We start from the raw sequence: 26,295 nt of genomic DNA on the forward strand, positions 1-26,295 counted from the left end.
GGGGGAGAGCCGCCCGCGGAGGCGGGGGAGGGGGGAGAGCCGCCCAGCCACGCCGAGGGCCGGCGCTGAAGAGCGAAGAGCGAAGCTGAGGGAAGCAGCGCGCGCTCGCTCCTTCGAACTGCGCGCCCAAGCAGCCCGCTGCGGGCCTGGGCGCTACCACAGCTGCTGCCCGAACAGGGGGTGCCAGCCGCTCCTTCATTGCACCCTCGCGAAACAACAGAGCAGCTTGAAGGGCGGTTCCGAGGTCGTTATTCGAGGTGGATGGCCAAAGCGTTACTTCATCAGCTATTTCCCGCTTTTTGCTTTTTCTTTTTTTTTGGCGGAAAATCCCCCTACCTTTCTCCCTGGTTAGTTCCGCCCAAATCCTCCGCAGCCACAAGACCCAGCCCACGTGCTCCCGTCGGACTTGACCGGCTGGAAACACGGCCCCGAAAGAGAGAAGGCGGCCATCAGAATCCTGCGGCCCCAGGAGGCGGAACCCTCTTTTCCGGGTGAGCGCCAGGAAGGGATGCGGGGGGGAAGGTGAGTTGAGTTGCGCTGCGGGGGCTCGCACATGGCGGCGGTGAGGGAGAGGGGCAGCGGCCTCGCAGGGGAGCGATTCCCGGGGGCTTGTCGGCCGGTCCGGCTCATCCCTCCTCCCCCGCTTCGCTCGCGGCCTTGCTCCCCGCTTAGAAAGCCCTCAAAAGGGTTATTTTGCTAAGAGCTTTTACGCTTGTTGTCGCATTTGCGTCAGGGTTTTAAAAAAAGGCCCAGCACCTAGAGCCTGGTTACTGATAGCGGTGCAGTGTTTGCTGACACTGGACTGAAGCAGCGCGTGCTACCTAGTACAAAGCGAAGAAACACTCTTCTCGTGAGGTTTTTATGGAGGACTTCTGACGGAATAGTTTCTTCCATAGTTTGGTATTACAATTGTATTAATCTCTACAATGTGTTAGTGAATTGTTATTATCTTTTTGCAGAGAGACACAGCGTGCCTTACAGGTGTGGCAGCTTGACTTCTCAACATGGAGAAGAAACAAATTTCAAAACGTTTATATGTTGGAGGGCTTAGCCATACGGTTTCCAAGGCTGAACTGCAAGAAAGGTTTGGCAAGTTTGGGCGTGTTCTGGATGCAGAGATTATTACTAGAAAAGATGATCAAGGTAACAGTTTTGCATCATTCTTTAAAAGCGAATTGTGTTTCAGTTTGTAGTGTGAAATGGAGTTTTTGCTTCAGAGATGCTTTATTTTCAGGAAACAGCTTAATTTTCAGTTTTAAAGGAAACACTGAAATTCCATAGAAATTAACTGAACGTTTATTGTTGATCAGGAAACCCTATGAAAACTTTCGCTTACATCACTGTCAGCATTTCTGATGCAGATCTTAAAAAATGTAAGTACATTTTTTTTTTCTTAGTAATTTATGGGTTTGAGCCAAGCTGCGTTACTGGTAACGCATGTAGTGTTGCCAAATCAGGATGTGGTCAAGGTAGATCCTGTTTCATTTGGTTGTCGTATTCATTCCATTTTCCTTAAGGTGCAGTTTTATGGAAGTTGTTTTACTGGGGTTTTCAGTGAGTCAATGTAAGTGGATTAAAAAGACTCCTCATGACGGAAATAAGTGATTTACAAGTTTGTTCAAACCCTTTTTTGAAAACATAGAGGAAATGCCCTTCAATTGCTTTCATCAGGTCCATAAGACATTAGAAGTGACGATGTGAGAGGAAACCTAGCAAAGAGAGTTTACATAAAGCATTCTTCTGTTAAAGCAGTTCTGTAAATCCCAAAATAGTTGAATTACAAAACTACTTGCAGAGTTATAGAACCACCTGTGTAATATGTAGCAGCAAAATGGCAGGGGGTGATACTTGCACCTGAAGAGAGGGATTGGTAATATGCCCTTTTATTTTAGGGAATGCTGCCATTAGGAATAGGAAAGCTGTTTGAGAGTGTCTAAAAGCCAACCCAGCCCCTGATATTTAATTTCCTAAAGTTCCAAGTACAACATTTTTTTTTCCCCTCTGGTTTTTAGTACTCCTTAGCTATGTTTTTTGAAGTACGTGAGATGTTATGAGCCTGTCTGATAGCATAGAAACTTCAGGGTACACGTATCTGAATTTTCAGGTTTGTATTTTAACTGAACCATAGAGACTTGAACAAGTCTTTTGAAGTCAGAATGTTAATTTTGGAGGTAGACCACCTTGTTTAAGATTTGGGTATTACATCTTTCATATACAAACTTGAATCAAGTGAGTAATGAGGTATAAGGTCATGCTAAATAAACTTCAAGCTATCATAGAAGGAGGCATAGTTAAGTCTAAGGTATGTTTTTTGAATGTAGGAAATAGTAATTTCCCATCTTCTTGTTTTACAGGCATGTCAGTTTTAAATAAAACCAAGTGGAAAGGGGGGATGCTGCAAATTGAGTTAGCCAAAGAGAGCTTTTTGCACAGGTAAAAGTCGATTTAAAACAACAAAAAAAAAGTATGTTGTTGATAAAGTTACCCTTTTTCAATATTATGCTTGAGCTTTCATCTGCTATGCTTTTATCCTTTCTGGTTTTTATTGGCATTGGTGAACTGTTGATGCATATTAGATATTGCAACATATTTTGCATCATTGTTCCCTTAAAAGTAGCGGATATGTGAGTTCCGTAAGTAGTGAAATGTTACTGTTCTGTGGGAGAGGGGCACTGCCAGCTGTAAGGTAGTACGCAGGCAGATGTTTTTTCATATATGATGTACTTTTTGGTACAGGCTCGCCATGGAGAGGGAGGAAGCAAATCTGCAGAAAGAAAAGCCACAGAGAAATGATAAAGTGTGTCTGTTAGAATCACTGAAAAAGGCTGGAGTTGTAGACTTTCACATGAAAGCAGTACCAGGTACAGAGGTGCCAGAGCATAAGGTATGGTGGGGTAGACGTATAGAGAATTAAAACGGAAGAAAAACTGGAACTGGGCACAAGCTTATTACTTCTAAATTTATGTCAAATCTCTACACTTCATGTAAAGAAACTTCCACTAAGTGCTACGGTCCAACTTGTCAAAAGTAGTCTGAAGAAATACCTTATGTGTAGACACATAGAATGCTCCTGTCATTCTTTGTAAGGACTGGAAATTATCTTGATCATATTGTCCACTCTTGTTGTGTTAAATTAGTAAATGCTTTGTTACTCATTTGTGTTGGCAATATCTTTGTGTCACCCTTAAAAGCATGTAAAGACAATGTGTGTCTTACTTTTATAGAGTATATGTGGGTTTGGTTGCTGGGTTGTCAGGAACTAATCTCTGTGCTTCAGCACGTTCAGGATCAGGGTCTACACATGCTTACAAAAGTAAGACTTGGAATAAAATCACTGAACATGCAAATTTAGGCAACAAAAATTAGATTTACTACAAAGTTTTCAAAATAATTTACTAAGCACAGAATGTTTTTGGAGGGTTATGGGGCATTTTTAATTCTTTAGTGGGAAAGGGGAAAACGGCAAAATAATAGCAATCTTGTCTGTATAGTTATCACTGTTAATTTATAAACCAAAAACATTACATGAAGGATAGTACTTGTAAAGAAATTCAGTTTTTATTGTCACTCTGTTTGCAGGTTGTAGAAATTTGGCGGTTTTGGTTGGTTGATTTTGCCTTGTTCTTTTTTTTCAGAAGGAAGCTGGCTAAGTTGCACAGTATGAATACACCTCACTTAAGAGAGTAAACCAAAAGAATTAGTCACAAATGGTTCTTTATTAGTATTTCTGTTATCCAAGAATATACATCTTGGTTTATTCCCGAGTTACTCCCATTCCTTTTTATTCAGTGCTGATTATTTTTTTTTTCTTTTTCTTTTAGAAATGGGTTGTTGGTAAATTCGGCAGAGTCTTGCCTATCCTGCACCTTAGGAGTCAACAAAAAAATAAAATATCCTTTTTCTATTGGTTGGGCATGGGCACAATTCCCTTCTTTATTCAGTTGTATGGGCAAACATTTCTTTAAGTCTTAATATTAGCTACTATGTCATACTTGATTTACTGAATACCCTTAAGTAAATCTTGCAGTAAGTTTGTGTGATTTAAATAAACTTTGTAGACTGCGAGTCAGTTGCTTAAAGGCTCATGGTCACAACATTAAAAAGGACTCTTTGTTGTCCTTTCATGTGGAATTTAGCCTGTTCATGAAGACTGGAAGTCTGTTTGCTGAAAGAATCACCTTGTTTTAATTCCTTAACTCAGACTAACATTGTGAAATATGACCCATCAAAATATTGCCATAACCTTAGAAAGCTGGAGCCGGACTTGACACGTGTAGTTCCTATTTCTGAGCTTACTTGGCACTTGGAAGAGAGAGATGACAGCATAAACAAGAAGCGGCAAGGAGAGTTCCCTGTAACTGAGAAGCCACCTAAAAAAATGAGGCAACTGGGCAGTGAGGCTCTGAATGGAGCAGTAGTTCTCTCTTCTGGGTGCCAGTTACATTCAAAAAACACAGGTTCACCACAACTAGATCAAAGATCAAAATCCAAACCCAATGAGAAGTCTGAATTGTTTCCATCAAGGAGTCTTTATAGTAAAATATCAGGGAGAGGTTTATTAGCAAATAAAAGCAATGTTTCTGGAGTTTCAGCTCAAAAAAATAGGCATGTTTCTAATAGTGACATTGATTCTGAAGAGGAAATGAGAGCAATGGTAAAGAAAGAGGTGGAAATACAGAAAGCTGGAAATGTTGGGACTGCAAATGACCACTTGGAAATTGTTGGGGATAATTTTGAATTAAAACACAATAGTCATTGGTTCTTAAGCAATCCAGATGGCATGAAGAAAGCTATCAAAGGAAGTTACAAAAATAGAGAGAGTATGGAATGCAATAATGGTTATGATTCAGCAGATACAGATGAAATTATTGCCGAAAGTAAAACTCCAGATCTAAGTAGAAGGAAAACTGCAATTTTAGAAGATTCTAAACAGGGGAAGGTGGAAAGTAAAGAAACATTAGTGAATGAAAGACATGATTTGCTAAATGATTTCTCACTGAAAATGCACAGTTTAAAAGAATATGTTGAAAGAAAAGGGAAAAGGAAAAAATGTAAAATTGCTGCCTTGCAGAGTACAGCAGCTAACACTACAACAAAGACAAGTGATAGTGAAAGCTCTTATTCGGAGCCAGAGAGAGGGGAGTCTGAAAGCAGTTCTGATTATGAATCCATGATGCAAAACTGTTACCGCTTAGATCTTACATTAGATGACTTAAAAGCATTAGCTACTGAAAACACTGGGACACCCGCAGAAGAATTGGATAGTACACAGGGTTCTAGTCATTGCAGTGTTGAAGAAAATCCTAAAGGTGACATTGTAAATAAACCAAAAGTTCCTAAATCTTGCCCTGCAGTTAAAAAAAAAAGTATCTGTCCTGAAGATGTAGTTGCTGCAATTTTAGCAGGGGAGAAGGATGGTGATGAAGAAAGTTCCAAGGGACAAAATAATTCATGTTTGAAATACCAGCCCTTCAGAGGAATGGGGTCCCTTTGTGAAAAAGAGTTAACTGAGGACAGTATTGGTTTAAAGAAGAGGTCTGTAGAAAGTTTAAGTCTTGAAGCTCGTATTTCTTATTGTGGGGAGGAGTCATCTAAAAGACAGTCTAAGAATCATCCGTTGAATTTGCTTGAGGTCGGCAGTAAAAAGAGGCAAAATAGGCATTGTGAACAGTCAGGTGCCGCCTCCTTAGCAGATGAGGGCGATCAGCCTGTTTCCAGGCCACATTTACCAGGAAAGAAGAAAGATGCGAGTTCTTTACAAGATGACCAAAATTCAGAGTATGGAGATTCTGCTGCTGCTACTGCTGCTCAGAGTGAAGATGAGAGCAGTGACATGGATAGTAATGCTGCAGTGTCACAGAAACGTGCTAAACAACAATTGAAAAGCCCAAAACTCTGTTCAAAAAACTTGAAGAGGGATGTAAGCAATCCAAATCTGCAATGTGAAGCTAATAAATGTGAGAATGGAATGACGAGCCTTCTGGAAAATAAGGAGCTTTGTCTTCATGGTACCGCTTCCAAGGAACCTAGTATAAAAAAGAAACGGTTGCAGGATAACCAGAGGAGGCTGGCAGCTCTAGATGAGAGGCAGAAAGTACGAGATTTACAGAAGAAACTCATTCAGGGAGCTCTTTCAAATCTGGTAATTACACATGCAACTTCTATCTGAATAGTATGCAGTAAAAGAAGGGAAATGAATAGGTGTGGTGTAAGATATTTTAAAATCGGATATTGGAATTTCTGATTACATTGCCAGTTTTCTTTTGAGTGTATGTAAAATGGTGGATATCTAATTCCTGGAATGTCTCTGGACTTGAAAGAGGAGCAGTAGAGTCTTCCTTTCATGTCCTGGAAATGTTGTTTAGATACTTACTTGTGACTATAGCAAGTATATGATGTGTTTGACTTGACGGTTTCACTCTTACATAGGATAGCCAGCCAGCAGGCAAGCATAAACACATCATATTCAATTCAGATGTGGAAAGTGAACCTGAAGCAGATGAGATGTTGAAGAAAGAGGTGAGTTTGGGAAATATGCATGAAGAAGTAAGTGTTATTAAGAAAAAGTCCAGTATTCTATAAGGTAATTCCATATGAATATGATTATGCCTTTTATTCTGAAGACTATTTTTCATAGTGAAGTGACAGAAAAAAGTTGGTAAAGTTTGAACTGAATGAATAAATGATTCTTTTTTTGCTAATATGGAACAGATTTCCAAGAACTTAACCACGCATCTGATACAGCTGGAGGTCTTAGAGAATTTGTAAGGAGATTGAGACCTGTAGAAAAGATATTCTAACTTCGATTAGAAGAAAAAGAATGTTACATTATAGGGCTTATGCATAATCAGTTTTGAAATTTTGCTGCTTTTAGTCAATGGAAAGGGAGGAGATGTGGCTTGAGTAGTATAGAAGGACTCTGCTCTTTCAACCCCGTGGACAAAGAATCTGTATTACTGTAGTGTCTCGTTTTTAAAGTGATGTTAGGGTCCAGAGAAGTGTGACTTCCTCTTTACGCCTCACCTAACTGAGACCTTGTTTAGGAGACTCCTCAGGATTTTACCACCATACTTTCAGCCCAATTAAGTACTTTTTTTCTGGAATAGAACTTTCTGTATCATCGTGGTTTTAGTCACATCTCTGCCAAAGCTTTAAATCATTGGGTTTGCTTTTGTTGGGCTTTTTCTTCATAAACATACTAATATTACAACCATTTTCACTATTTAATTAAAACCTTCTTTTCTCAGTTTTCCTCGTGTTTAGCACTTTTTTAACATATATATCTCTTAGGGTTATAATTGTATTTGAAATCCTTGCCCTGTATTTTTCCTTTTCTTTAGAACTTCTAGTGCTATGGAAATTGTTTTGAAACTACGGGGTGCTTACCTTTTGTAATCATTTATGTTTATCAACAGGCTTAAACTGTGTCCTAGTTTATACCATATGTGAGGCTTATTCAAAAAGGTTATAATTAGATGTTGATACTTTCAAATTTATCTTCATTGACATAATCAGAAAGTTGGATTTTTATACCTATCGCATATTGTAAAACTTGAGTTACCCTTCAAATGGATATTTTGCCTGTGCTAAAATTTAGTACTCGTAAGAGTGAAACAATTGCACAGGATGTGTATACAAGATTTGAAGTGCATGATTCAATAAGTGAGCTGGTTGTTCTAGCAGCAATACACTTTTTCAAATAAGCCAAAAAGCACATGAACAAAATTGATGCTGATTTATTTTCTCAAATTTATGTAAATGGCTGCCTTTCTATATTTTCTTTTTGTTTAATGAAGGATGAACCTGCTCCTAAAACTTCAGGCAGACTGTTTGAAAGCAGCGAGGATGAGCAAGATGATACAGATGATGAGAGATTCAAAATTAAGCCCCAGTTTGAAGGCAAAGCTGGTGAAAAAGTGAGTAGAACCCATTACTGTAATTCAGTTTTCTTCAAAGTCTCCATAATGCCACTTCAGAATAACATAGTATGGAGGTTTACATACTTGCTGAATATGATTTTGACAAACTTGTAACAGAATACTCGTACGTAGAAGAAACAGTAGCCATGGAGGAAATAATGTGTGTTGGATAGTGGGAGGAGTTTCTTTGATGTTGTCATCCTTAGTTATTAGTATGTTGCCATAATTATAGTAAAATAAAGTTACCGAATGTTGATTTTCTCCTCCAGTACTTAATAGGATTTATTTCCTTTTGTTCAGCTCTTGAAATTGCAGTCACGATTTGGCACAGATGAAAGATTTCGCATGGATGCTCGATTCCTTGAAAGTGAGAGTGAAGAAGAAGGTAAACTTGCTCATGTTTCCTGGTTAATGATAACAGAGCTATATCATGAAGCCTTAATTTTGTATGCTTAAAGCAACTTAAGGACTACTTTCGCTTCTTTGGTGATTCCTTAAAGAAAATAACCCAACTGTGTTGTGGCTTTACATAGTATATATTTGTAGCTGTGTTTCCTTAAATGTATATTGCAAAAGTATATGAAATAGCTGAATGAGATGTACTTGGTTGATAAATTGATATTTGAAAATATTTTTTAATACAGGATGATATCAGAATGTCTGTATCCATGTTGTTCACAGGATAAGTGGTGACTTATTAAAATACACTTTTTGACCACTACATTCATTTAAACTGTTCTGTAGTCATCCTGCAGTCCACAGCTGATTTGGCAGCCTTAGAAGGAAAGACTTTTTAATTTATTTTTTTTTAAATAGCAGAAGGCAGAAAAGCTGAAAAAGGCAAAAATTCTAAAATATTTCTTTCCCCTCCCAAACTGAAATTGTTAACCAAGTTTTCAAAATTCACTATTTGTTTCTGAACCTTAGATTTTTGCCTAGTTCTGCCACTTCCTTTGTTGTGCTAATGTGATCTTCTGTACAGCATCTATCAGTGGCAGAGTAGTTGCACAGTCATGTGATAGAAGCAGGGAACAGGTTAAATAACTGATACAATTTTCACATGACAAAGGTGCCTGTGACATTTCTAATCCAAAGATTTTCTACAGTGCAAGGGAGAAAGCCTCTAAGTAGCTTTAAAATAAAGGAAGTGATGTGTTGATATGTGTGAACTCCTTTACTATAGTAATGTTATATATCAAATATTACAGGCTTACTCAGGTCATAGCAGAGGAAAAAAATAATGTATTTATTTTTTCTTTTAGCAGAGACAAATGTCTTGAAGACAGTGGAGGAAGAAGAGCTTGCTGCAGAGAAAAGGAAAAATCTGCAAATACTGGGAAGCCTCTTGAACATCAACCTGGAACACCCTAAGCCAACTAAAACAGCCACAAGTGCTAAGAAATTCAAGTATGAGTCATCCATTAACAGTAAAGGAGGAGTTTTAGGAAGGCTTAGTTTTTGCCAATGTTTCACAACTAAAATGTCTGCGTAGCTGACTGAGAAAAGTATTTCCTTCTGTTGTGTGCATTTGAAGTCAGTCTTTAATGCAGTTTCCCAACGTGAGTGTCCCAATAGATAATACTAGTGATTATCATAGTGTTAGAGTAAAAAATATCAGATGCCAGCTTGAGTTTCTCCTAGTAGATTTTGAACGATTAGATTGTTGGTTATGAAAATTAATCTTGTAATAAGTTCTTTCATACATGAGAGGTATTTCTGTTCTCTGTGGAGACAAACTTAAGGTGGCTAAACAAAGAACATGTGAGTTGGGCAGTAAGTCAGTAAGTTAGACTGACTTACATAGCAGTTAAGGTTATTGTTTTTGCGGGCCTACAGGTGATTAGCATCAAACTTTTTTCAGTGGAGGATTTTTTTTTTTTCATTTATCTGTATGTCTGCTTTTAAGAAATTTCTTCATTAGATTAGGAATTTGTTACATGTTGCTGTTGGGCATGCTTTGGAGGATCATGAGAAAGGTTTGGAAGTGTACTCTTGGAAGCATGGTAATGTTTAACTATGCACTTCAACAGAAGTTGGTCTGTGGACCGAATTGGTGGAAGTTAGTAGTGTTAAGGGTAATGCAATAGTGTGCAATTAGTAAATTTTTACTGACAGTCACTATTGGAGTTGCATCAATTGACTGCTGGCTGCCAAATACTGTTGTGACTGCTGCACAAGCATATTTAATTTGATAACTTCTGTACACATTTTCATGTATTTCTAAATAATAAGCAGAGGGGGAAATAATCTGTGCAACCCCAGAGGTCATCTTAGGAGGGTTTTCTTTTAACACCCAGTTAACGATATAGTATGTAAGAAAAGCAGTTAATTTATGCCATAAGTATTAATTTAGGGAGAGGAAGGGAAATAAGAGATTACCTTCTTGCATTGCTGTAAGGCAGCATGGGCTTTGCTACGCTAGTATTGGGATCAGTCAAAACTTAAGATTGCTTTAGCTGAAAGTCCCCAAAAATGTTTACATTTTGAAGGATGGGCATAATGGGGTTTGGTTAGTGTTTTTTTCCTGAGGTGGTGGTGGTGGGGTTTTTTTTCCATTGGACTATTTGAATTTATGCAGTGTTTGGGACTAGAAGAAATAGTTAGAGATGTGTGTATCAATACGGATAGCTGTATTGATATAGCTCTTCGAAAGGTAAACAGTTGCAGGTATAAATTTCTGTATAACACACACAACTGGAGTTCTGTGTTTTGTATGTAATGTTATAATTTGATTAAAGCCACTTCTGTTCATTATTTTTCCTGACCCAGAACTGATTACCAGGCGCTTTTAAAATGCCAGTTAGGTTTTGGATTGGTTTGGAGGTTTTTTCGTAAAGACAGTGTGAATTTGAATCTGGCTGTTTAGGGTAGCTTTCAGTTGAGCATTTGGAATGTCTCACGGTTTTTCTTTTCCTTTCTATTTTTATAGAGATATTAATGCCCTCCGCTATGATCCCACAAGAGAGGACCATGCAGTTTTTGAAAGAAAACCAAGTGCCACAGAAAAAGAGAGGTAATATTACAGCTTGGTAGCTATAATTGTGATGTTTCTTCCCATGGAGAAGTGGCTATAGCAGAAGACTGAGTTTAAAACTATGCAGACTGCTCTGTTTTTAATTCAGTTCTCTCTGTTATTGCTAAGATCAAGATACAATCAGAATTGTGACCACTAAAACCACCATGTAACATCATCTTTCCTTTCTAGTCAGTCTATTCTCTGCATGCCATTTTCTGTCTTCCTTTCTTGCCTTCAGGCTATCCCTTTGCTTCAAATCATAAACTTTAAGATTTGCAAATCTGTAAGGAAAAAAAACCTCTTAACATTTCTTTTGCCAGAAAAGAAATCGGACTTAAATATCTTAATTTATATGCTGTCACATAGTAAGTGAAAAGTCATGATGTTGTTAATTATAAAGTAAATTTGTTCCTGCCTTTAGAGTCAAACCTCAGGTGTTTTCCTGCTGCTTACCCCTCAAAGGGTGGGTAAATTGCAGGAGATTTTTGAGATGGGTCAGAAGTCTGAACCAAAAGGGATAGTCATGGTGCCCTATAAACTTGTTTCTGGCAATAGGAAATATCTGTATCCTGGGTGGGGGGAACCACCCAAAAACCCCAAACCTTACAAATTGACTATTCATTAATGTGCTTGGATAAGTTTAGGACGATGTTAATAGCAAGTTTGCCTCTTGGGGAACCTTTTTTTGAAAAATATGTGCTATGTTGCTATCATGTCATTTCAGTAAAGCTAAAAGTAAGAAGAGGGAAGAGAGTGAGAAACTGCCTGAAGTGTCTCAAGAAATGTATTACGATATTGCTGTGGATTTAAAAGAGTTGTTTGGATCTTCAAAGAGCAAATCAGAAAAAAATGAAGATATACCCTGGGACAAAAATGATGCAGAGGATTCTACCCCACTTGACCATTTGGGATCTAATGTTGAGAGTGACGTAGCTCAGCAGTCTAGTGGTTTCACGTTTTCCTTCTTTGGAGACATGGAGGAGTCAGGCGTAAAAGAAGGTAACAGCAGAACATATATAGTACAGTTTCTAATGAGTAGCTTCTTTATGTCAGGCACTGTAGAGTAATACGGTGTATAGAAATTCAGAATCCAGGGAATTTTTAGAAGCAAAAGTCACTAATTATGCAAAACCATTACGATCTTCTCTTATACTTGCCAAGATTGTTGTGGTTTAGTCACAGGAATCTTGAAAGGGATGTTTTGAGCAGGAACTATTACTTGTTTTGGTTTTGTTCTTTTTTTTTCTGAACAGTGATGGAAAAACTTGTCATCCACTAAATGTCTCAAATTAACAGGAAAAAAGATGATATACAAGTCAAATCAGGTTTCATATAAACCAATAAGATTTTAAATAAAACGTGTTAATTAAGGTAGTAGTATGAGCAAAAGAAAATCTTAGTTGGCCCCAAAATACAAGAACCTTTTATTATGTACTTAATTTTATTGTACCTGTAGAAAATTGAAATTGAATGGCATGTGATTATTGGTGTGTCCTAACTGAAGATAAAATGTTATGAAATCAAGATTAAAAAATCTGAAATCAAGTCACTTAATAAGTACTAATGTAGGAAAGAAACCTGTGTGAAGTTAATGGAAATCAAAACAAAAAACAAAAATAAACCAACAAACCCCCACATTTCTACTAACTTCGGAAATTATTCAGTGTCATCTGAATGCCGTAATATGGATTTCAGAATATGAAAGATCTCTAGAACAAAGTGGAAAATATCTGAGCAGAGATGTAGTTCAGAGTTCACAAAGTTCTTAGCATTGAGAACCATGCTTGAGCACTGTGTCTTACCTTTGCTGTTAAAAATAATTACTGATTTCTGTTGCATAAGAATCCTATTTGGTGGTAACAGGGCCACTGTGCTAGCTACTGTGTTGACACAAAGGTAAGTCTCTCTCCATTGCACATTCCTCAGTTGCTTAGATGATTGTGATTGTTTTTGCTTTTATTTAACCTGTCTTAAGATTGAGTGTGTCATATGGAAAGCACAAGGGGAGAACATATGGATAGTCTTGCAGGGGGCGTTCTGAGCACAAACTATAGATGTTTTGTGGACAATTTAAACTTGCAAATGCTGACTTTTTCCAAAGTAGAATTTTCTGATCTTTCTGTTGCATAATGTGTTTCATAGTCAAGTTACTGTGGGGTTTGGAAACTGTTTTATATTACCAGAGAGAGGTAGTACAGGAGCTGTCTTCTCTGTTCTGGTCATCCAGGTAAGTACTGTGCTTGTACATTAAAAGAAAAGGGTACCATAGATTTGTAACCTCAGTCCTTTTGACGAGAGGAAGTAGTAAGGGCTCAAGTGGGTTTCTGGCAACTGGCTGTGTATGCTACAGGGAGGAATCCATACCTGAAAATAGCATAGCTTGAACACACCAATGGAATAAGCTAAGGCATTATGAGTTTCTTTGCAAACAAACTTACTAAGGGTAGTTCATAACAAAAGAAAGCTTTTATTCCAACTTCTTCAAACTAAAAATACGAATAGGTACAATTACTCCCAATTCAATTGATAATGATTGTTAGGTTGGAGTGACTTGATAGAGCCCTGGGCCATAACAACAAGCTTCAGAAGGACTCCCGCACTTTTCCCCTATGCTGTAGTGATGCTAGTTGTGAATTTTGAGGGTGAATTTATGACATATGAGAAAGCAAACTAAATTCATACCTGCCCAGCGGGTGATAGAAAACCTGGGAGGGATGGTTTCTGTCCTTAAATCTGTCTTTTTCAATTTAAGTATTTCAATTTGAAATAGAAATTTTTACTGGCAAGTAGGGGAATAATCTTGATTTTATTTAAATTGTGATATTATTGCAGAGCCCTACATAGTTGAAACAATAAAACCTGTAAAAGTCACATGGCAAGAAGACCCACGTTTCCAAGACAGCAGTTCTGAGGGTGATGATGAACCAGAGACATCCGAAAGTGAAAGGAACAAAGAAATGCAAGTTATATTTGTATTTCTTGTCTACTTGGCTGTCGTAGTTTGATGCTATGAGAATACTAATAGTAGCACTCAGGTCATGGGAAACTTACATCTTCATTCCACATCTCTGAACAGTGGAAGTCCTAGGAAACCATTCCTTGCTGCACAGAATGAAACGGTCAAAAATTTCAATACCACACTTGGTTTGAAATTGAATGTAAAAGCTGAGTTTCTAATTCAGTGGATGAGAAAACTGGGTAGTGGGTTTGGCCAAAAGTCAAATATGTATTAAGTTTTCTTATAAAATGTATTTTTTATAGAAGGCTATATTTGGTTATTATGGAGTAATGTTCTTCAATGCATACTATTTCTCTGAAGCATTGCAGCTTTAAGTTGTGTTAATGGAATTTGACGGCAACTTTTATGATGCTAAATTCCTTTGTGTTTGTCTAGGTTTTTCTCTTTACCACAGACAGGAAGTGCTAGATTTTTCTTTTTCTCCAAAGATGATGAACGACTAAGAGGTATAACAGAACTTATTCCCCCCTTTTTTTTTTTTTAACTCCTACTGAAATTCAATGAGAAAAAAATACTGCCTAGTTATTAATGTTTTGTAGTTAAAATACAGATGAGAGTTTTAAGAAAAAATAAAATTGCAAATTTCCATCATTACTTGTGGTATAAATTGTGGTAGCGCATCCCATGAGAAAGTCCTGTAAAATAAATGCTGAATAGCTGCCTCGCTTTCCTGTTTTCAGCTAACTGCCTAATAAGTGGCTGGTCTTTAAGGCCTTACAAAACCAAAAAAATCCCTTGACAAGTTATCTAGACATTTTAGATCCTTTCAAGCCTATATATGATCATTAACTTTTTCTGTGTTTCTGGTGTTATCATTAAGAATACTGAATATTCTCATCAGCCACATGCCCACATGGTTCTTAATCCTAAATAACGTGAGTTGTTTTGTTGTGAATATAACTAATTTCACAGTTATAAACAAACAAACAAACTCACCAAAAAAAACCCAACCAACCCGCAGGCCACCAAAACAATTTATTTTGATACTTATACAATAAAGTATCAGGACAGCCTTAAATAATGTTTGTTTCCTGAGACATGTTAGATATCTATAATTAAATGTATGTGTAAAAGTTACTGTGTTAATTACTGTGTTAATTGATTTACAGTGCCTGTTTAAAATTGAGCTCTGAGTTCTTAACAGGCATAGATTTTCTTGGGAGATGTGGCATAATGGTGCTGAGCCTTTAATGAAACAAATGCTGTTTCACTGCAAGTTATATCTCAGCATATTACAGAAAACTGCTGCTGCATTCCATTCTTAGTATGCAAGGATGTAATACGTAACACGTGTTTGAGCCAACCGTGTTTTAGGAGCAGGTAAGAAATATCAAGAGTAGGCCTTCTGACTTTATTGCTGTGTTGCTCATGAGATTTACTAACACTATATTCAGAAGGGTTTAACTATATTAATTTGTCTTCTGCAGAGGGGCCAAAGTTATTTTGTAGATCAGCAGACCTCAGCGAAGACAAAGATGGTTGGGAAGATAGACGTAGATTATTGCTTGAGGTGAGTGTTTTTAACATCTGTCACTTGGTAATTGCGGCTGAAATTTAGCATGGGGAGGGAACGTGGCAGCTTATTTGCATAATTTGCATTAAAAATTAATTCAGGACCTTCAGAAGGGTTTGAAACTGTAATTGCCAGGGTACTATGAATATTTAGTACAGAGATGTGTAATATCATGTCATTACTGAATCTCTGTATTGTACAGGACTAGTTGATTTACTGCATGTCAAAAAGTGTTTGAGACAAATATATAGAAACTTCTTAAAACATTATCTTAAAATTTTAATATTTTCAGGAATGCCGGAAGAAGCATAAGGATGCAAGAAGGAAAGTGAAAGCAAAAAAATAAATCTTCTCTTAATGGTCAGGAACATTTCACATTTCTTCTTTGAAGAAGTTGCAGAAAAATGTTACTTCCAAAATTCTAGTCTTTCAAAGATCTAATACCAAATAATGGAAAAGACTGTTAAACTTTGTTTCTAAATAGGTATATGTTTATTGTGCCATTTCAATATTTGTACCAAGGTTTGGGGTTTTGGAAGATTTTTGAAGAATACAATCATTCATACATGATTGTCACAAAACCAACACAGGGTTGTTTTGCTGTGTTCTCGGGCCCCAGTGCTGAATGGGGTTGACAAAGAGCAGTTAGCACTGCATCTGTAAGACTATATGAACTTGTATTCTGCTGAATATAACAGAGATCCTGTTTGAGATGCCTTTACAAATATTTCGACTACACTATTTCCACAGTAAAAGTTTACCAAAAGTTTGTGAAAATACATATATAACAGAGAAGACTTATGAAGCGGGAAGATTTCTGTTTCTTCACAGAGCTGATTTTTATACCTTTTCATTGAGTGATATACATCAATAAATATTGAGGACAAATGTTGCTGATATGCTCGCTGAATGGATGGTATTTTTACATATATAGTCTTAATCTTATTCCATTGGGCCTATATGCTGTAGAATGTCTGCTGGTTGGAAGGTCTGTGATTCCTTTTGTAGGGCCAGGGCTCACGGACCAGCTGTGTCAAGAATAGGGATTTTAATGTTTCAGCAGAGATTGCAAACACTTGCTAAGGAATTTACTCCACAGAGTTCAGGAGAGTCAGAGCAGTACCTGTTACTGAGGGCTTGAGTCCTGCCAGATGCCCTTTGGAGCGCACAGATGATGCGTTGCTCTGCGGGAGGGTAACAAGGGGCCTACGAAATGTCAGCCATCCGAAAGGATTTCCCTCCTGTTGGAGACCAGCAAGCACCTTTCTAGTGCAAGAAGGAGAAAAGATCTGGTTGCAGGGTGACTGCTGAAGGGCTCTGGGGAAGCTGGCGGAGAGCTGGAAGGCTGAGTCAAAGAATGATGGTGACCAAAGCACGAAGGAAATCCCGTGGGGTGGCTGTCCAGACTTGAACAACCCTCTGTGCTTCAGGCAAACTACAGGTTAGCTGACAGTGTGTGCACAAAGTGCCTTCACGGCATGGAAGTTGATTGATTCAAGCAGGGAGCAGCTGTCCTCTCCAAGGAAGGCTGGGGAATGTGGGAGACCCGATGGGCTTTTCTGGCAGCAAAGAGACAATGAGGAAGGAAAGGAGCTCCATCATTTCATGGTCACTATACCTAAGACAGCCTCCAACTGCCACATCACCTGCAAGTGCTGAACAGTTGTTAGACAGTGGTTTAAATGTCAATTTAGATCATGATTTAGGCAGCAGTTACATACTCTTCTACTTCTGACGCTTCTCATAATTATGCTATAGCTGGATCTATAAATACTGCTTGCATACAATATGCTTCTAGGCCTAATGTGAAATGTCACTTACCTCGTTACAGAGATCAGATGCTGGGTCAGGGGTCTCTTCACCTCGAGAAGTAACCTTGAGAGGCATCACTGCTCAAGGGGTGGATCACGATCATGCAGCCCACTGCCATACAGGAGAGCTCAGTGGGCTCTATGCAGGGTGTGTAGGGGTTTGTGTGGTGGTATGACAGATATTTATAGCATAAAGTGATTGTATTGCAGTCAACCCACCCTTTGGTGTATGTGCAAGAGTGCAGCTGTAGCAGTTTGAGTTTTGTCCAGTCCCAGCTCAGGCTTGTACTGTTAGTTCCTGATAAGGCATGGCCTAGACTCCTCAGCTCCTGAGAAGATACGGCCTAGCACAATTCCCAAGGTTTGCACAGCAGGGCTGATTTCAGTCAGGCCTACTTGTGGGCTGATGCCTGAACCAAAGTACTGCTCACCCGGTTGGACAGGTGCACTCGTCACACCTGGCAGCTTCAGTCGTCCTGCCTGGTGAGGAAATGTCCCTGCTGCCTGGGCACTCATCTGAACCCGCAGCCTGGGCTGCTTTTCGCTGGGGACTCCTGCTTGTGGATCAAAGCTTGTCCTGCAGCACCATTGCCAAAGACCCCCTAGGGATTAATGAAATGGTTCCCCCAGCTGCCTGTAGCTAGCACAGGTACAGCCAGTTGCCGAGGGTAAACGCAGCATTCAATGAGAGGCACAGGCGCTGCGATGCCAGTGAGTGCCTTTGTCCAGGAGGCAGGGAGCTGGCAGAGGAAGAGGGGTGAGTTGCCAAAGCTGCACCCCGGGGCACTGCACGGGATCTCTGACTCGACAAGGGCTCGAAGCAGAAGAGCACTGAGAACAAGAGCTCTGCTGGACAGTCCAGTGCTGCGGTCACTTTGTCCTGAGAGCCGAACCCGTTTGTTCCCCAGGCCCTGGCAACTGCTCCTGTGCTGCTCCTGCGCTGCTGAGGGCACCCACAGATGCTGCTCCTTTGTGAAGCACACCACTACTAGCCGGGAGTGCAAGAGCTGTGCTGGCCTGGGCGCTGCTAAGAGACAAAGCAACCAGGCAGCCCCGGGCTGGGGCCAGCAGCCAGCCAAGGCCTGGCAGCAGTAGCCTGGGTGCCCAGGGTGGGCTTGGCAGAGTCTCTCTTCTCCAGGAGGCCTGGGGGCATTGCTCTGGCCTGTCCTGCCTGGCACTGGGGGGCTCTGCCTTTGACCTTCCTGCTTCCCATTACAGCCTGCAGTGCCAGCTCCGACCTCGCAGGCCCCAGCACTGCCAGCCAGGCAGAACTGGGGCCTTCCCACGGCTCCTCCACACCCGAGGCCAGCAGTTCCAGCAGTGCCAGCCAGCTGCCATCGGGACCCTCCAGCAGCTCTGCACAGCTCAAGAGCGACAGCCGCTCCGGCCATGCTGGGCCCATGCGGACGCGACACCGCTCCCGCTTGCAACATCGGGCCCCAAAACCCTATAGCAGGCCCAGAAAACACCAAGAGAGTAGCCACGTAACAGCACCATGTGCTGAGAGCAGCACCCCCAGCCAGGCAGTGCTGGATCCGTCCCATGACTGCCCAGCACTCGGGACCAGCAGCCCCAGCACTGCCAGTCAGGCAGGATCGGGGCCTTCCCACGGCTCCCCCGCAGCCCTGACTGTCCAGCGCCACGGCCGCGTGCTTCCGGGCTCGGTTTCCCCGGGGGAAGGTCACCCGCAGCCGCGGAGCCGGGGTCCCTGCCCTTGGCCGCGGGAGGCGGGCCCGGCCCGGCTCTGCCCGAGCGCACGGGCCCCTCGGCGCGGCCCGCCCGGCCCCCAGCGCGTCTCCCGGCAACGCGGGCTGCGCCGCGCGCTCGCATGGCCCTCGCGGCGCTCCGTAGCGCGGCGGCGGCGGCGGCGCGGCTGGGCCGGCGGTGAGTGCGCGGCCGTCGGGCCTGGGCCGCCCCGGGGTCCTCGCCTCTGACATTGGCGGGGCCCTCTCTGGGCCCGGCCCGTTACTGCCGCTGCCGTCGCGGTTCTGGGGCCGGGCGGGGGTGGTCTCGGGTGTGCGGCCTGTCGCGGGGGGTGTCGGCCGGTTTTGTGGCACAGGCGCCCCATCGGGGGGTGCTCCCGCGCCTGGCAGGGCTCTGTGGGCTTTGGGGCTGGCGGGCAGGTGTAGTGGCGCCCCTGGGTTTGGGGGTGTTTGTGGGCATGGCGGGTGTTTCCCGGCTTGTGGGGTGCCTGTGGCTGCGGGGCGTGCTGCCCAGTGGAGCGGGGGTCTCTGAGTTTGGGTGTTCGCTGCCAGCTTCGGGGTGGGCCTGGCTTTGCCGTCAGTTCCTGAATTGGGGCAATGCTGCCCGGTATTTCTGGTTTGGGGGTCCTGCCAGGTTAGGGGTGCAACAGACCCGTGCTCCAGATTAACGCGGAGCAGGTTCGCGAGCAGCGCAGAGGCCTCTGTCCCCGGCTGTCCCCCCAGCCTCGGCCCCGCTGCCCTGCCGAGAGCAGGAGGGGCTCGGTCAGCAGCTGCTGGACAAAGCTGGGTTTGCTGGCCCGGCTTCCCAGCCTCCACGCCTGCCTCCAGTTGGCTCCATTTAAGCTCTGGCTGCACCCGTCTTGTTTATTCTGCCCTTCTGCTGGAAGCCACTTGCCATTACTCAGAGACAGGAGTTCAACCCATGGAGTCAGGGCTGGGTGCCTTTGCTGGGGCCAGTGTCGTGAATTGCACATGGGAGCAGCAAAGGGGCAGATGTGCCCCACCTCCCTTCTCTGCCCTTACTCTGACCTGTTGAAAGCAGCATCTGCTGCAACTGAAAAACAAAACCAACCCTGGCACTGCAGCAGTGCCAGCAGTGCATCTCATAGGGTGCCAGTGCGACCATGCTGTGCTTGCTGCCTGGGCATTCAGGCTGTTTCAGCAGCATGGGTACTGGGCTGGCTACCCTTGGGAGGAGCTAGGGGTACTCCACACCACTCTCAGGTGTTTTGAACTTGTCCTGACTGAGGTGAAATTATGTCTTTCACGTTCAGAGTGCATTTAGGATAGCACACATTTGCTGTCTGCTCTGCTTTGATAGTAAATGATGTGTTTCTATTTATAGTTTAATTGGTTTATTCCTTGTTTAGAGTCTCTGATGCAGGTTGTTCAAGGCCATTGATCCGGGCTGGTTTTTGCTTTATTCGTGCAGTTTTGCTTGGCAGTGCTGCAGGAGGGACACCAGGCAGCACTGCTCCACTGCTGGATGCTGGGGTGGCCCTGAGGAAAGGGACTTCAGGAAATTCTTTCCTGAATCTAGCAGAAACCCAAGTGATTGTCTGCCAGTGGACTTATGGTGGTATTTGCATCACTTGGCAAGGTCACTAACTTTTCTTGGGTTCACCTTAGGTTCTGCTCTGCTCTGTATGAGATTGCCAACAAGCATTTAATTCCCACAGCCTTTGCTCCTGTTGCATATTCCTGTTGCTCTGTGTGTCATAAAGCGATTTGTCAGATGGCTGTCTAGTGAACGAGAGGGACTTCCAGTGATGGTCAGCTATTGGGGCAATTGGAAACAGGAACTTTTTGAAACTAGATGGAACTAGCAACCTGAATTTATTCATTTTGTCCTGGCATGTGTCAGATCAGCTCTGATAGCACTCTGCATTCTAGTGATACCAGGAAGGGTCATGAATGTTTAGTCATGTGGTAGGTTTTCACCTGGAAACACTTCTGCCTACTTCTACCTGCATCTGCTTTTGTCCTTATAAAATTGGCACCTGGGTCTTTTGCTTTGTAGTCAGTTATATTCTTTTGTAGTCCAGTTCACTTGCATTTGTCTCATTCCTTCTCCTTCTGTTTTGGATAGCAGAATAATCTAATAACCTGTTGAACAGATTAACCAGGTGTGTGTTCCTGTCTGAAGAATATAATGTGGGAGAGAAAGGTGGAAGTGTCTCATCAGGGCATAAGTAGAAGTGTGATGCAGTTGCCAGTTTCAGCAGTGTTTGGCAGTGGTGGTAGATATGGCCCTATGCTGGCTCAGTGCTTCTGGCTTAAACTTGGTGCAAAGGTTGCCTGTGTTTCTGGCTTGGTTATGCCTGTGCCTTTGGTTGGAGTGGGGTCTGTGTGGTTGTCTGCAGTGTGGCATAATGCCTTGTCTGCTTTGGGAAGATTTTGAGCTGTTGGACAGGTGGGACTGAGAGCAGGGTTGGCAGTTAGTTGGCTTTGGGCTCTTGTAAGATGTTGTTAATGTGAGGACTCTGGCTGTTTTTTGACTTATCCCTGTTGTTCAATCCAGGTACATCAACCTCCAAGAAAGGGAGAAGTCTAAAGGCAGCGTCCTCCCCAGTGAGTTTTGTTCTAGGCATCTGTCTGTCTTATGTCGGCTCTGGAAGTGGTGCCTGTGAAGAATGACGTCGAGGGGTGCTGGGACTGCTTTCTCAAGGAAGAACTACAGGCTGAGCACTGAGCCAGAGAAGGCCAGAGTCACAGGTATGGGCCTATATGTGCTGTGTAAAAGCAGGACTGCTGTGAACTGAGTGAGCACCATTTGCCTCACTTGAGATCAGCTGCCTTCCAGTTGCAGTTATCATGCTGAGGTGTGGGGTGTGAGGTGTGGGGGGCCTGAAACTGAGTAAATCCCTGAACTGAGATGAGATGTTGGAAGGGTCGTTCCTGTAGTACTAAGGACTCCAGAACCTCATGTCACAGTGCCCTTTGTTCAACACACAGCCGTGCCTAGTGAGGCTGGAGAATGTCAAGTTGCCTGCCTTTGTCCCATCTGACTTAGGGAGTTCGCCTTCCAGGATGAACGGCTTGTCTGTCAAGTTCTCAGATTAATCCTTTTCTGGGAAATTTGGGTACCTTTTAGGCAGCCTGTTTTCTTTTATAGTCACCAGTCCAGCCGAAGTGTGCTTACGAGACCACAAATCTGGCATTTGAGGGCACTGTTGCACCCAGAAATAAAGCATGCTGCATCAGCGTGACACTAGGGATTGTTTTGTACAATGAAAGCTAAAGTGAGGCATCCATCATTGAAGAGGACTGTGGGTTAGATGAGATGGACTGCATTTGCAAGTCTTTCTATCTCATCAGCATCTTGTAGCACAGTTAAGAGATGTAGCTACTTAAAGTGTCCCAGGTACAAATAGGACATTGGGAATTGCAATAGTGATAAGACTTTCATTTTTTGGAAATTAAATCGGATTCCCACCTCCAGCTGTTGAAGTTACTTTATCTGGAAGTAGTACAGCAGGATTCCTAAGGATCTAGTTCCACCTGTGGGGACCAATTTATAGACTCCCATTTGCTATCATAGATCAGCGCGAATAGGAAAGAGCCCTTGTGGAGATGCAACCCATAATGCTGGACTCTAGGGCTGCTAATGAAGACAGTAAGACAGTGAATGACTTCTTGAACCTGCATTTTCCACTGTGTTGATCTCCAAATTTGAACATAATTTTCCCATAGTTACCAGTTTCTTGCTTGTACGTGAAAGTAACGTTTGAGTTTACCTCCTGACTCCCTAAGCTTATTTCCTTTCTGTTTTAAACAAGGGATTGTGAACAGCAGGCTGCTGAATGATTATCTACATCGTGTCTTTACCAATGCTGATGGGAACCAGCCTGCAGCTGCTTACAGGTATCAGACTTCTTCTCATTCATTAGATGGCAAGCGATGCTGTATCAGTCCCCAGATATACAGCACTGCGGTGAAAGGAGAGATCTTTTAGTGCCGCACAGAGATCTTTGTTGAAAGCACAGCAGCACCATGTTATAGAAATTACTCTTAGGTCTTGTCCTTTAGTGGCTTTTTCAAATTGCAGGGCTTGCTAGGAAGTATTCTTCAGGTTTTTTGCATGAAAAACCCCATATAAAAAATCATTAGGCAATATTTCTAAAATAAATAGGCAAGCAGGCATTCACCTTATTCCTGTTCCCTCTTTACTTGTGAGGAAGTGCAAAATGCACAGGTTTTAGGTACAGGAATGAAAGAGAGGTCGTCAGTGCCCTGTAAACTAAAGGCAAGGCTATTACTGACCTACAGAATACCACACATTTCTCAGGCTGTGGAACTGTTGGTACTTTTATTATTACGAGTCACCAAAGGAAAAGAAATACAAAATTCCTGTTTAGTGTCTGTTTTCTTCTATTTGTTTTCAGTTCTCCTTCACCTTGTAGCCCAGAAACTTGTAGCTTTGGATGAGAAAAATTTCCCTTGCATTTAGCTCTTTTGCCCGAGGCAAGTCAGACAGGTTCAGGGCAGGTATGAGTGTGGTATAGCAAGGCAGGCATGTAGCTCCTGCTGGTTGGCGGTGCTGCAGCGTGTCTTGGGTCACATTCCACTGGCTATACTTAGTACTGCCAGCTCAAATGTGAGCTCAGAGCTGCTAAAAATAGCTCTTGGCCCTCTCCACTCTTGGTGAGCTAGGGTTATGGCAGGGGGAAGGCAAAGTGGGTCATATTACTTTGCCATGAGCTTTCCTGCCAGCATGCCTTGGAATATTCCATCTGCCTGAGCATTTTGGTTTTCAGTATCTCTAATTTGTTTGCCTTGTGATTAATGACTTGAAAGCACAGAACTGATAGTTTGTTGGACTGGTCTCCTTTTCTTTTTTTCCTGCTTTCCACCCCTTTTCTGGACTTGGCTATTTGGTAGAAAGCCCACTAGCAGTCAAATAGGTCTTGAAAATAACATTTGCCAGTTGAGAGCAACTTTTATGGTATGACATTTTGTCTTTAGAGGCCTAAATTCCCCATAGAGGAGCTCACTGCAGACATCTCTCTGGCTGTCTCATGTTCTTCTTCTTCCAGAACTTCTCCATGCTAGCTGCTGATTAAGCTGCTTTGCTGAAGCTGCCCTCTCTCATGCCAACAAAAACTGATGCTTTGATTCCATTTCTGTGCATTTTCACATCCATCAGGCTTTCAAAAGGTCTGTCACCAGTCTTAGGAAACGCCTAGTCCTGGAGAAGTGGGAAGTTGTTCCACAGATGGCTTTGGAAATGGGAAGCAGGGATAGGAACAACTAGCGACTCTCACAGTGAAAGGAGGTCCTGCTGGGGTCCCTCAAAGACCTGCAACACGACCTGTGTTGTTCTGTGTATCCTTGGGAGACTTGGAAAGGGAGAGAGCATGAGGTGGGAAAGTTTGCTGCGGTTACAAAGCTATTTAGAGCAATGTAAAGGTAAGGTGGCTGTGATATTGACTGAATAGTGAAACAGTCTATGAAACTCAGTGTAGGGAAATGCAAAGCGATGGATTGAAAGGGGATCAGCCTCAACATTGTGCATAAAATGATAGACCCTGAGTTGATTTTTACTGTGTAGGAATGAGGTTGGGGTGGGAATATTAAGTCAGAAAAAGAAAGTAGAAAGTTAGGAATTGTTAGGAAAGGGATGTAGGGTAAGTACAATCATTATGCCACTGAATAAATTTGTGGTTTAACCCCATCTCGAGTATCATGTGGTTCTGGTCTCGCCAACTCTAAAAGGGTGTTTTAGAGCTGCAGAGGTTTTGAGGAAGGGTAAGAGCAAGTCAGATGTCTGGAATGGCTCTTGTACAAGGAACAGCTAAGTAAACTAGCCTTGAAAAAGGAGAACTAGGGGAGGGCAGTATGAGAAAGTTCTCTAAAATAGTGGCCCAGAGCGGGTGCATGAGAGACTTCTCCTTAGTATGAAAACAGAATGGGTTTGGCTGTTGTCAGAGAGAGGATGCTGGGCTAGCCTGACCTTTTTCTGAACTGCTACAGCTGCTGGTGTGATCTTCTCTCTTCTTTTGTATTATGAAATACTTGGGGGGGAAAAGCCAAATCCTGACTTACGCCGTGTTTGTATGATGCTGACTGCAGCAAAGTCATGGTCCACAGCTGTTGGCAGTACAGCTGGTTTCTTACTGCCACTGTACCATAGTACAGTTTTCTTACTGCCACAACATACTCCTGAGCAGACCGTAGACTTTAGGATCCTTTGTTAACTATTTTTCTTGTTCACACTGTATTTAGTCCTCGGTTCATTCATTGCCCCAACACGCTGGGCAGCAAATTCCTCAGATTCGTGGCAAGAAACACTGACAGAATTTCCCAGTTCACATTTCACAGTGCAGGATTGTGCAGACACGTGTCTGGGCTGCCACTCTTTAAAACCTGGGAGACAGAGTTTTCTGAAGAGCTCCTGTGCATGTTTATTCCCTAGAAAGCACCTGACTTTCCAGAACCTGCAGGAGCACCTTGACCGGTTGCTAGCAGAGGAGAATAGCTCTGAAGACAGTCGAGGTAAGAGAACACTGAGTGTTTGTCCAATTTGTGCTTCTGCTTGTGCTGCTTAATTGAAAGGACAAGTTGTATCACGAAAGGCAGTTCCCTGAGTGAGCATTGTTCCGCCCTCCTGTGCTCTAATTTATTGTGCCTTTAAATCCTGCTTGCGAGTGGCTTGTCAGCCAGCCCCAGAGCAGGCCTGCTTGCAGATTGAGGAGGCATATTTCTAGGCAAAAATGCCTGGAAAAGCAGTTTTGGGGCTTATGTTGGAGGTGTTTCACTGATAATGATATTCAGAGCCATTGCTGTGACCAGCAGTGTGCAGTGCTATCCTCAGTGGGAAATGCAGAGGCTTCTTGACAATTTTTGCATACTGGCCTCCACTGTAGGTATTCACTTTGGGCCTTGGGCAGTTGCCTGTATTCTTGCTAGCATCCATTTCACCAAATGAGTCAGGATGTGGCAAGATACAACCTGGCTCCTCTCCTAAAAAGAAGAATTTTTCTTGCTGTCTGCAATCAAAGCATGGTATGTTGGCCAAACATTTGGCTCAGACTTTAGTTTGGTCTTTGAGTTTTGCCAAAGTAAAATTCTCAGGCGATGTGGAAAACTTAACATATGACTGGAATGCTGCAGAGCTAAGATCTTGCACGTTACTGTGAAAAGTTCATTTTAAATCTCACTGGTGTCTGCCAGTGAGGAGACCTGGTCTAACCTGGGTAACACTATTTTAGTCTTCCTCCACTGTAGCAGAATCCTGGTGCTGTTGTCGTCTAGCTGGAGGCATTTATCAAGTGTACAGTTAAATCCTGCACAACATCCCCTAACGGGTTTTCT

At 42.3% G+C, this 26,295-nt stretch overlaps 4 protein-coding genes across 8 annotated transcripts in view; 3 read left to right on the plus strand and 1 right to left on the minus strand.

Annotated features, from left to right (window-relative positions):
* CENPP (centromere protein P) overlaps positions 1–475 on the minus strand; it is a 149,703-nt gene extending 149,228 nt beyond the window's left edge. The window contains exon 1 of the mRNA XM_056335740.1: positions 337–475. The gene's annotated coding sequence lies outside the window, so the exon portion shown is untranslated. The remainder of the gene's footprint in view (positions 1–336) is intronic.
* NOL8 (nucleolar protein 8) lies at positions 409–16,050 on the plus strand. 5 transcript variants are annotated; one of them, XM_056335727.1, is made up of 17 exons: positions 409–522; positions 960–1,143; positions 1,311–1,373; positions 2,355–2,433; positions 2,737–2,884; positions 3,822–3,890; positions 4,208–6,142; positions 6,430–6,519; positions 7,797–7,916; positions 8,220–8,304; positions 9,182–9,326; positions 10,849–10,932; positions 11,660–11,934; positions 13,768–13,894; positions 14,330–14,400; positions 15,382–15,464; positions 15,760–16,050. In XM_056335727.1, exons 2-17 carry the CDS (start codon positions 1,005–1,007, stop codon positions 15,811–15,813), a joined length of 3,567 nt encoding a protein of 1,188 aa, XP_056191702.1. In that variant the 5' UTR covers positions 409–522; positions 960–1,004; the 3' UTR covers positions 15,814–16,050. The 5 variants fall into 5 exon arrangements, with proteins under 5 accessions (XP_056191702.1, XP_056191703.1, XP_056191701.1 ...); XM_056335728.1 differs by having other exon boundaries at positions 468–491; XM_056335726.1 differs by lacking the exon at positions 409–522 and adding an exon at positions 538–562.
* Positions 16,051–17,277: 1,227 nt separating this feature from the next.
* LOC130147674 (pineapple eye protein-like) lies at positions 17,278–19,212 on the plus strand. Its single transcript, XM_056335114.1, has 4 exons — positions 17,278–17,426; positions 17,928–18,035; positions 18,187–18,300; positions 18,492–19,212. The coding sequence occupies exons 1-4, from the start codon at positions 17,278–17,280 to the stop codon at positions 19,210–19,212; spliced, it is 1,092 nt and encodes a 363-aa protein (XP_056191089.1).
* RNF123 (ring finger protein 123) overlaps positions 19,169–26,295 on the plus strand; it is a 51,697-nt gene continuing 44,570 nt past the window's right edge. The window contains exons 1-3 of the mRNA XM_056336316.1: positions 19,169–21,696; positions 22,761–22,845; positions 25,397–25,476. Of these exons, the coding sequence (XP_056192291.1) occupies positions 21,615–21,696; positions 22,761–22,845; positions 25,397–25,476 (247 nt within the window). The 5' untranslated portion in view covers positions 19,169–21,614. The remainder of the gene's footprint in view (positions 21,697–22,760; positions 22,846–25,396; positions 25,477–26,295) is intronic.

Source organism: Falco biarmicus, chromosome 4 (assembly GCF_023638135.1).
Source record: "Falco biarmicus isolate bFalBia1 chromosome 4, bFalBia1.pri, whole genome shotgun sequence".
NCBI classification, from domain to species: domain Eukaryota; kingdom Metazoa; phylum Chordata; class Aves; order Falconiformes; family Falconidae; genus Falco; species Falco biarmicus.

What these genes read in the sequence shown, in the direction of transcription:
- NOL8 (XM_056335727.1), top strand. Translation starts at nt 1,005, where the DNA reads ATGGAGAAGAAACAAATTTCAAAACGTTTATATGTTGGAGGGCTTAGC. An exon ending in AGATGATGAACGACTAAGAG is followed by an intron (nt 14,401 to 15,381) that starts GTATAACAGAAC and finishes TGTCTTCTGCAG; the next exon opens with AGGGGCCAAAGTTATTTTGT. An exon ending in GACGTAGATTATTGCTTGAG is followed by an intron (nt 15,465 to 15,759) that starts GTGAGTGTTTTT and finishes TAATATTTTCAG; the next exon opens with GAATGCCGGAAGAAGCATAA.
- LOC130147674 (XM_056335114.1), top strand. Translation starts at nt 17,278, where the DNA reads ATGTCACTTACCTCGTTACAGAGATCAGATGCTGGGTCAGGGGTCTCT. An exon ending in CTCAGTGGGCTCTATGCAGG is followed by an intron (nt 17,427 to 17,927) that starts GTGTGTAGGGGT and finishes TAGCTAGCACAG; the next exon opens with GTACAGCCAGTTGCCGAGGG. An exon ending in AAGAGCTGTGCTGGCCTGGG is followed by an intron (nt 18,301 to 18,491) that starts CGCTGCTAAGAG and finishes CCTGCTTCCCAT; the next exon opens with TACAGCCTGCAGTGCCAGCT.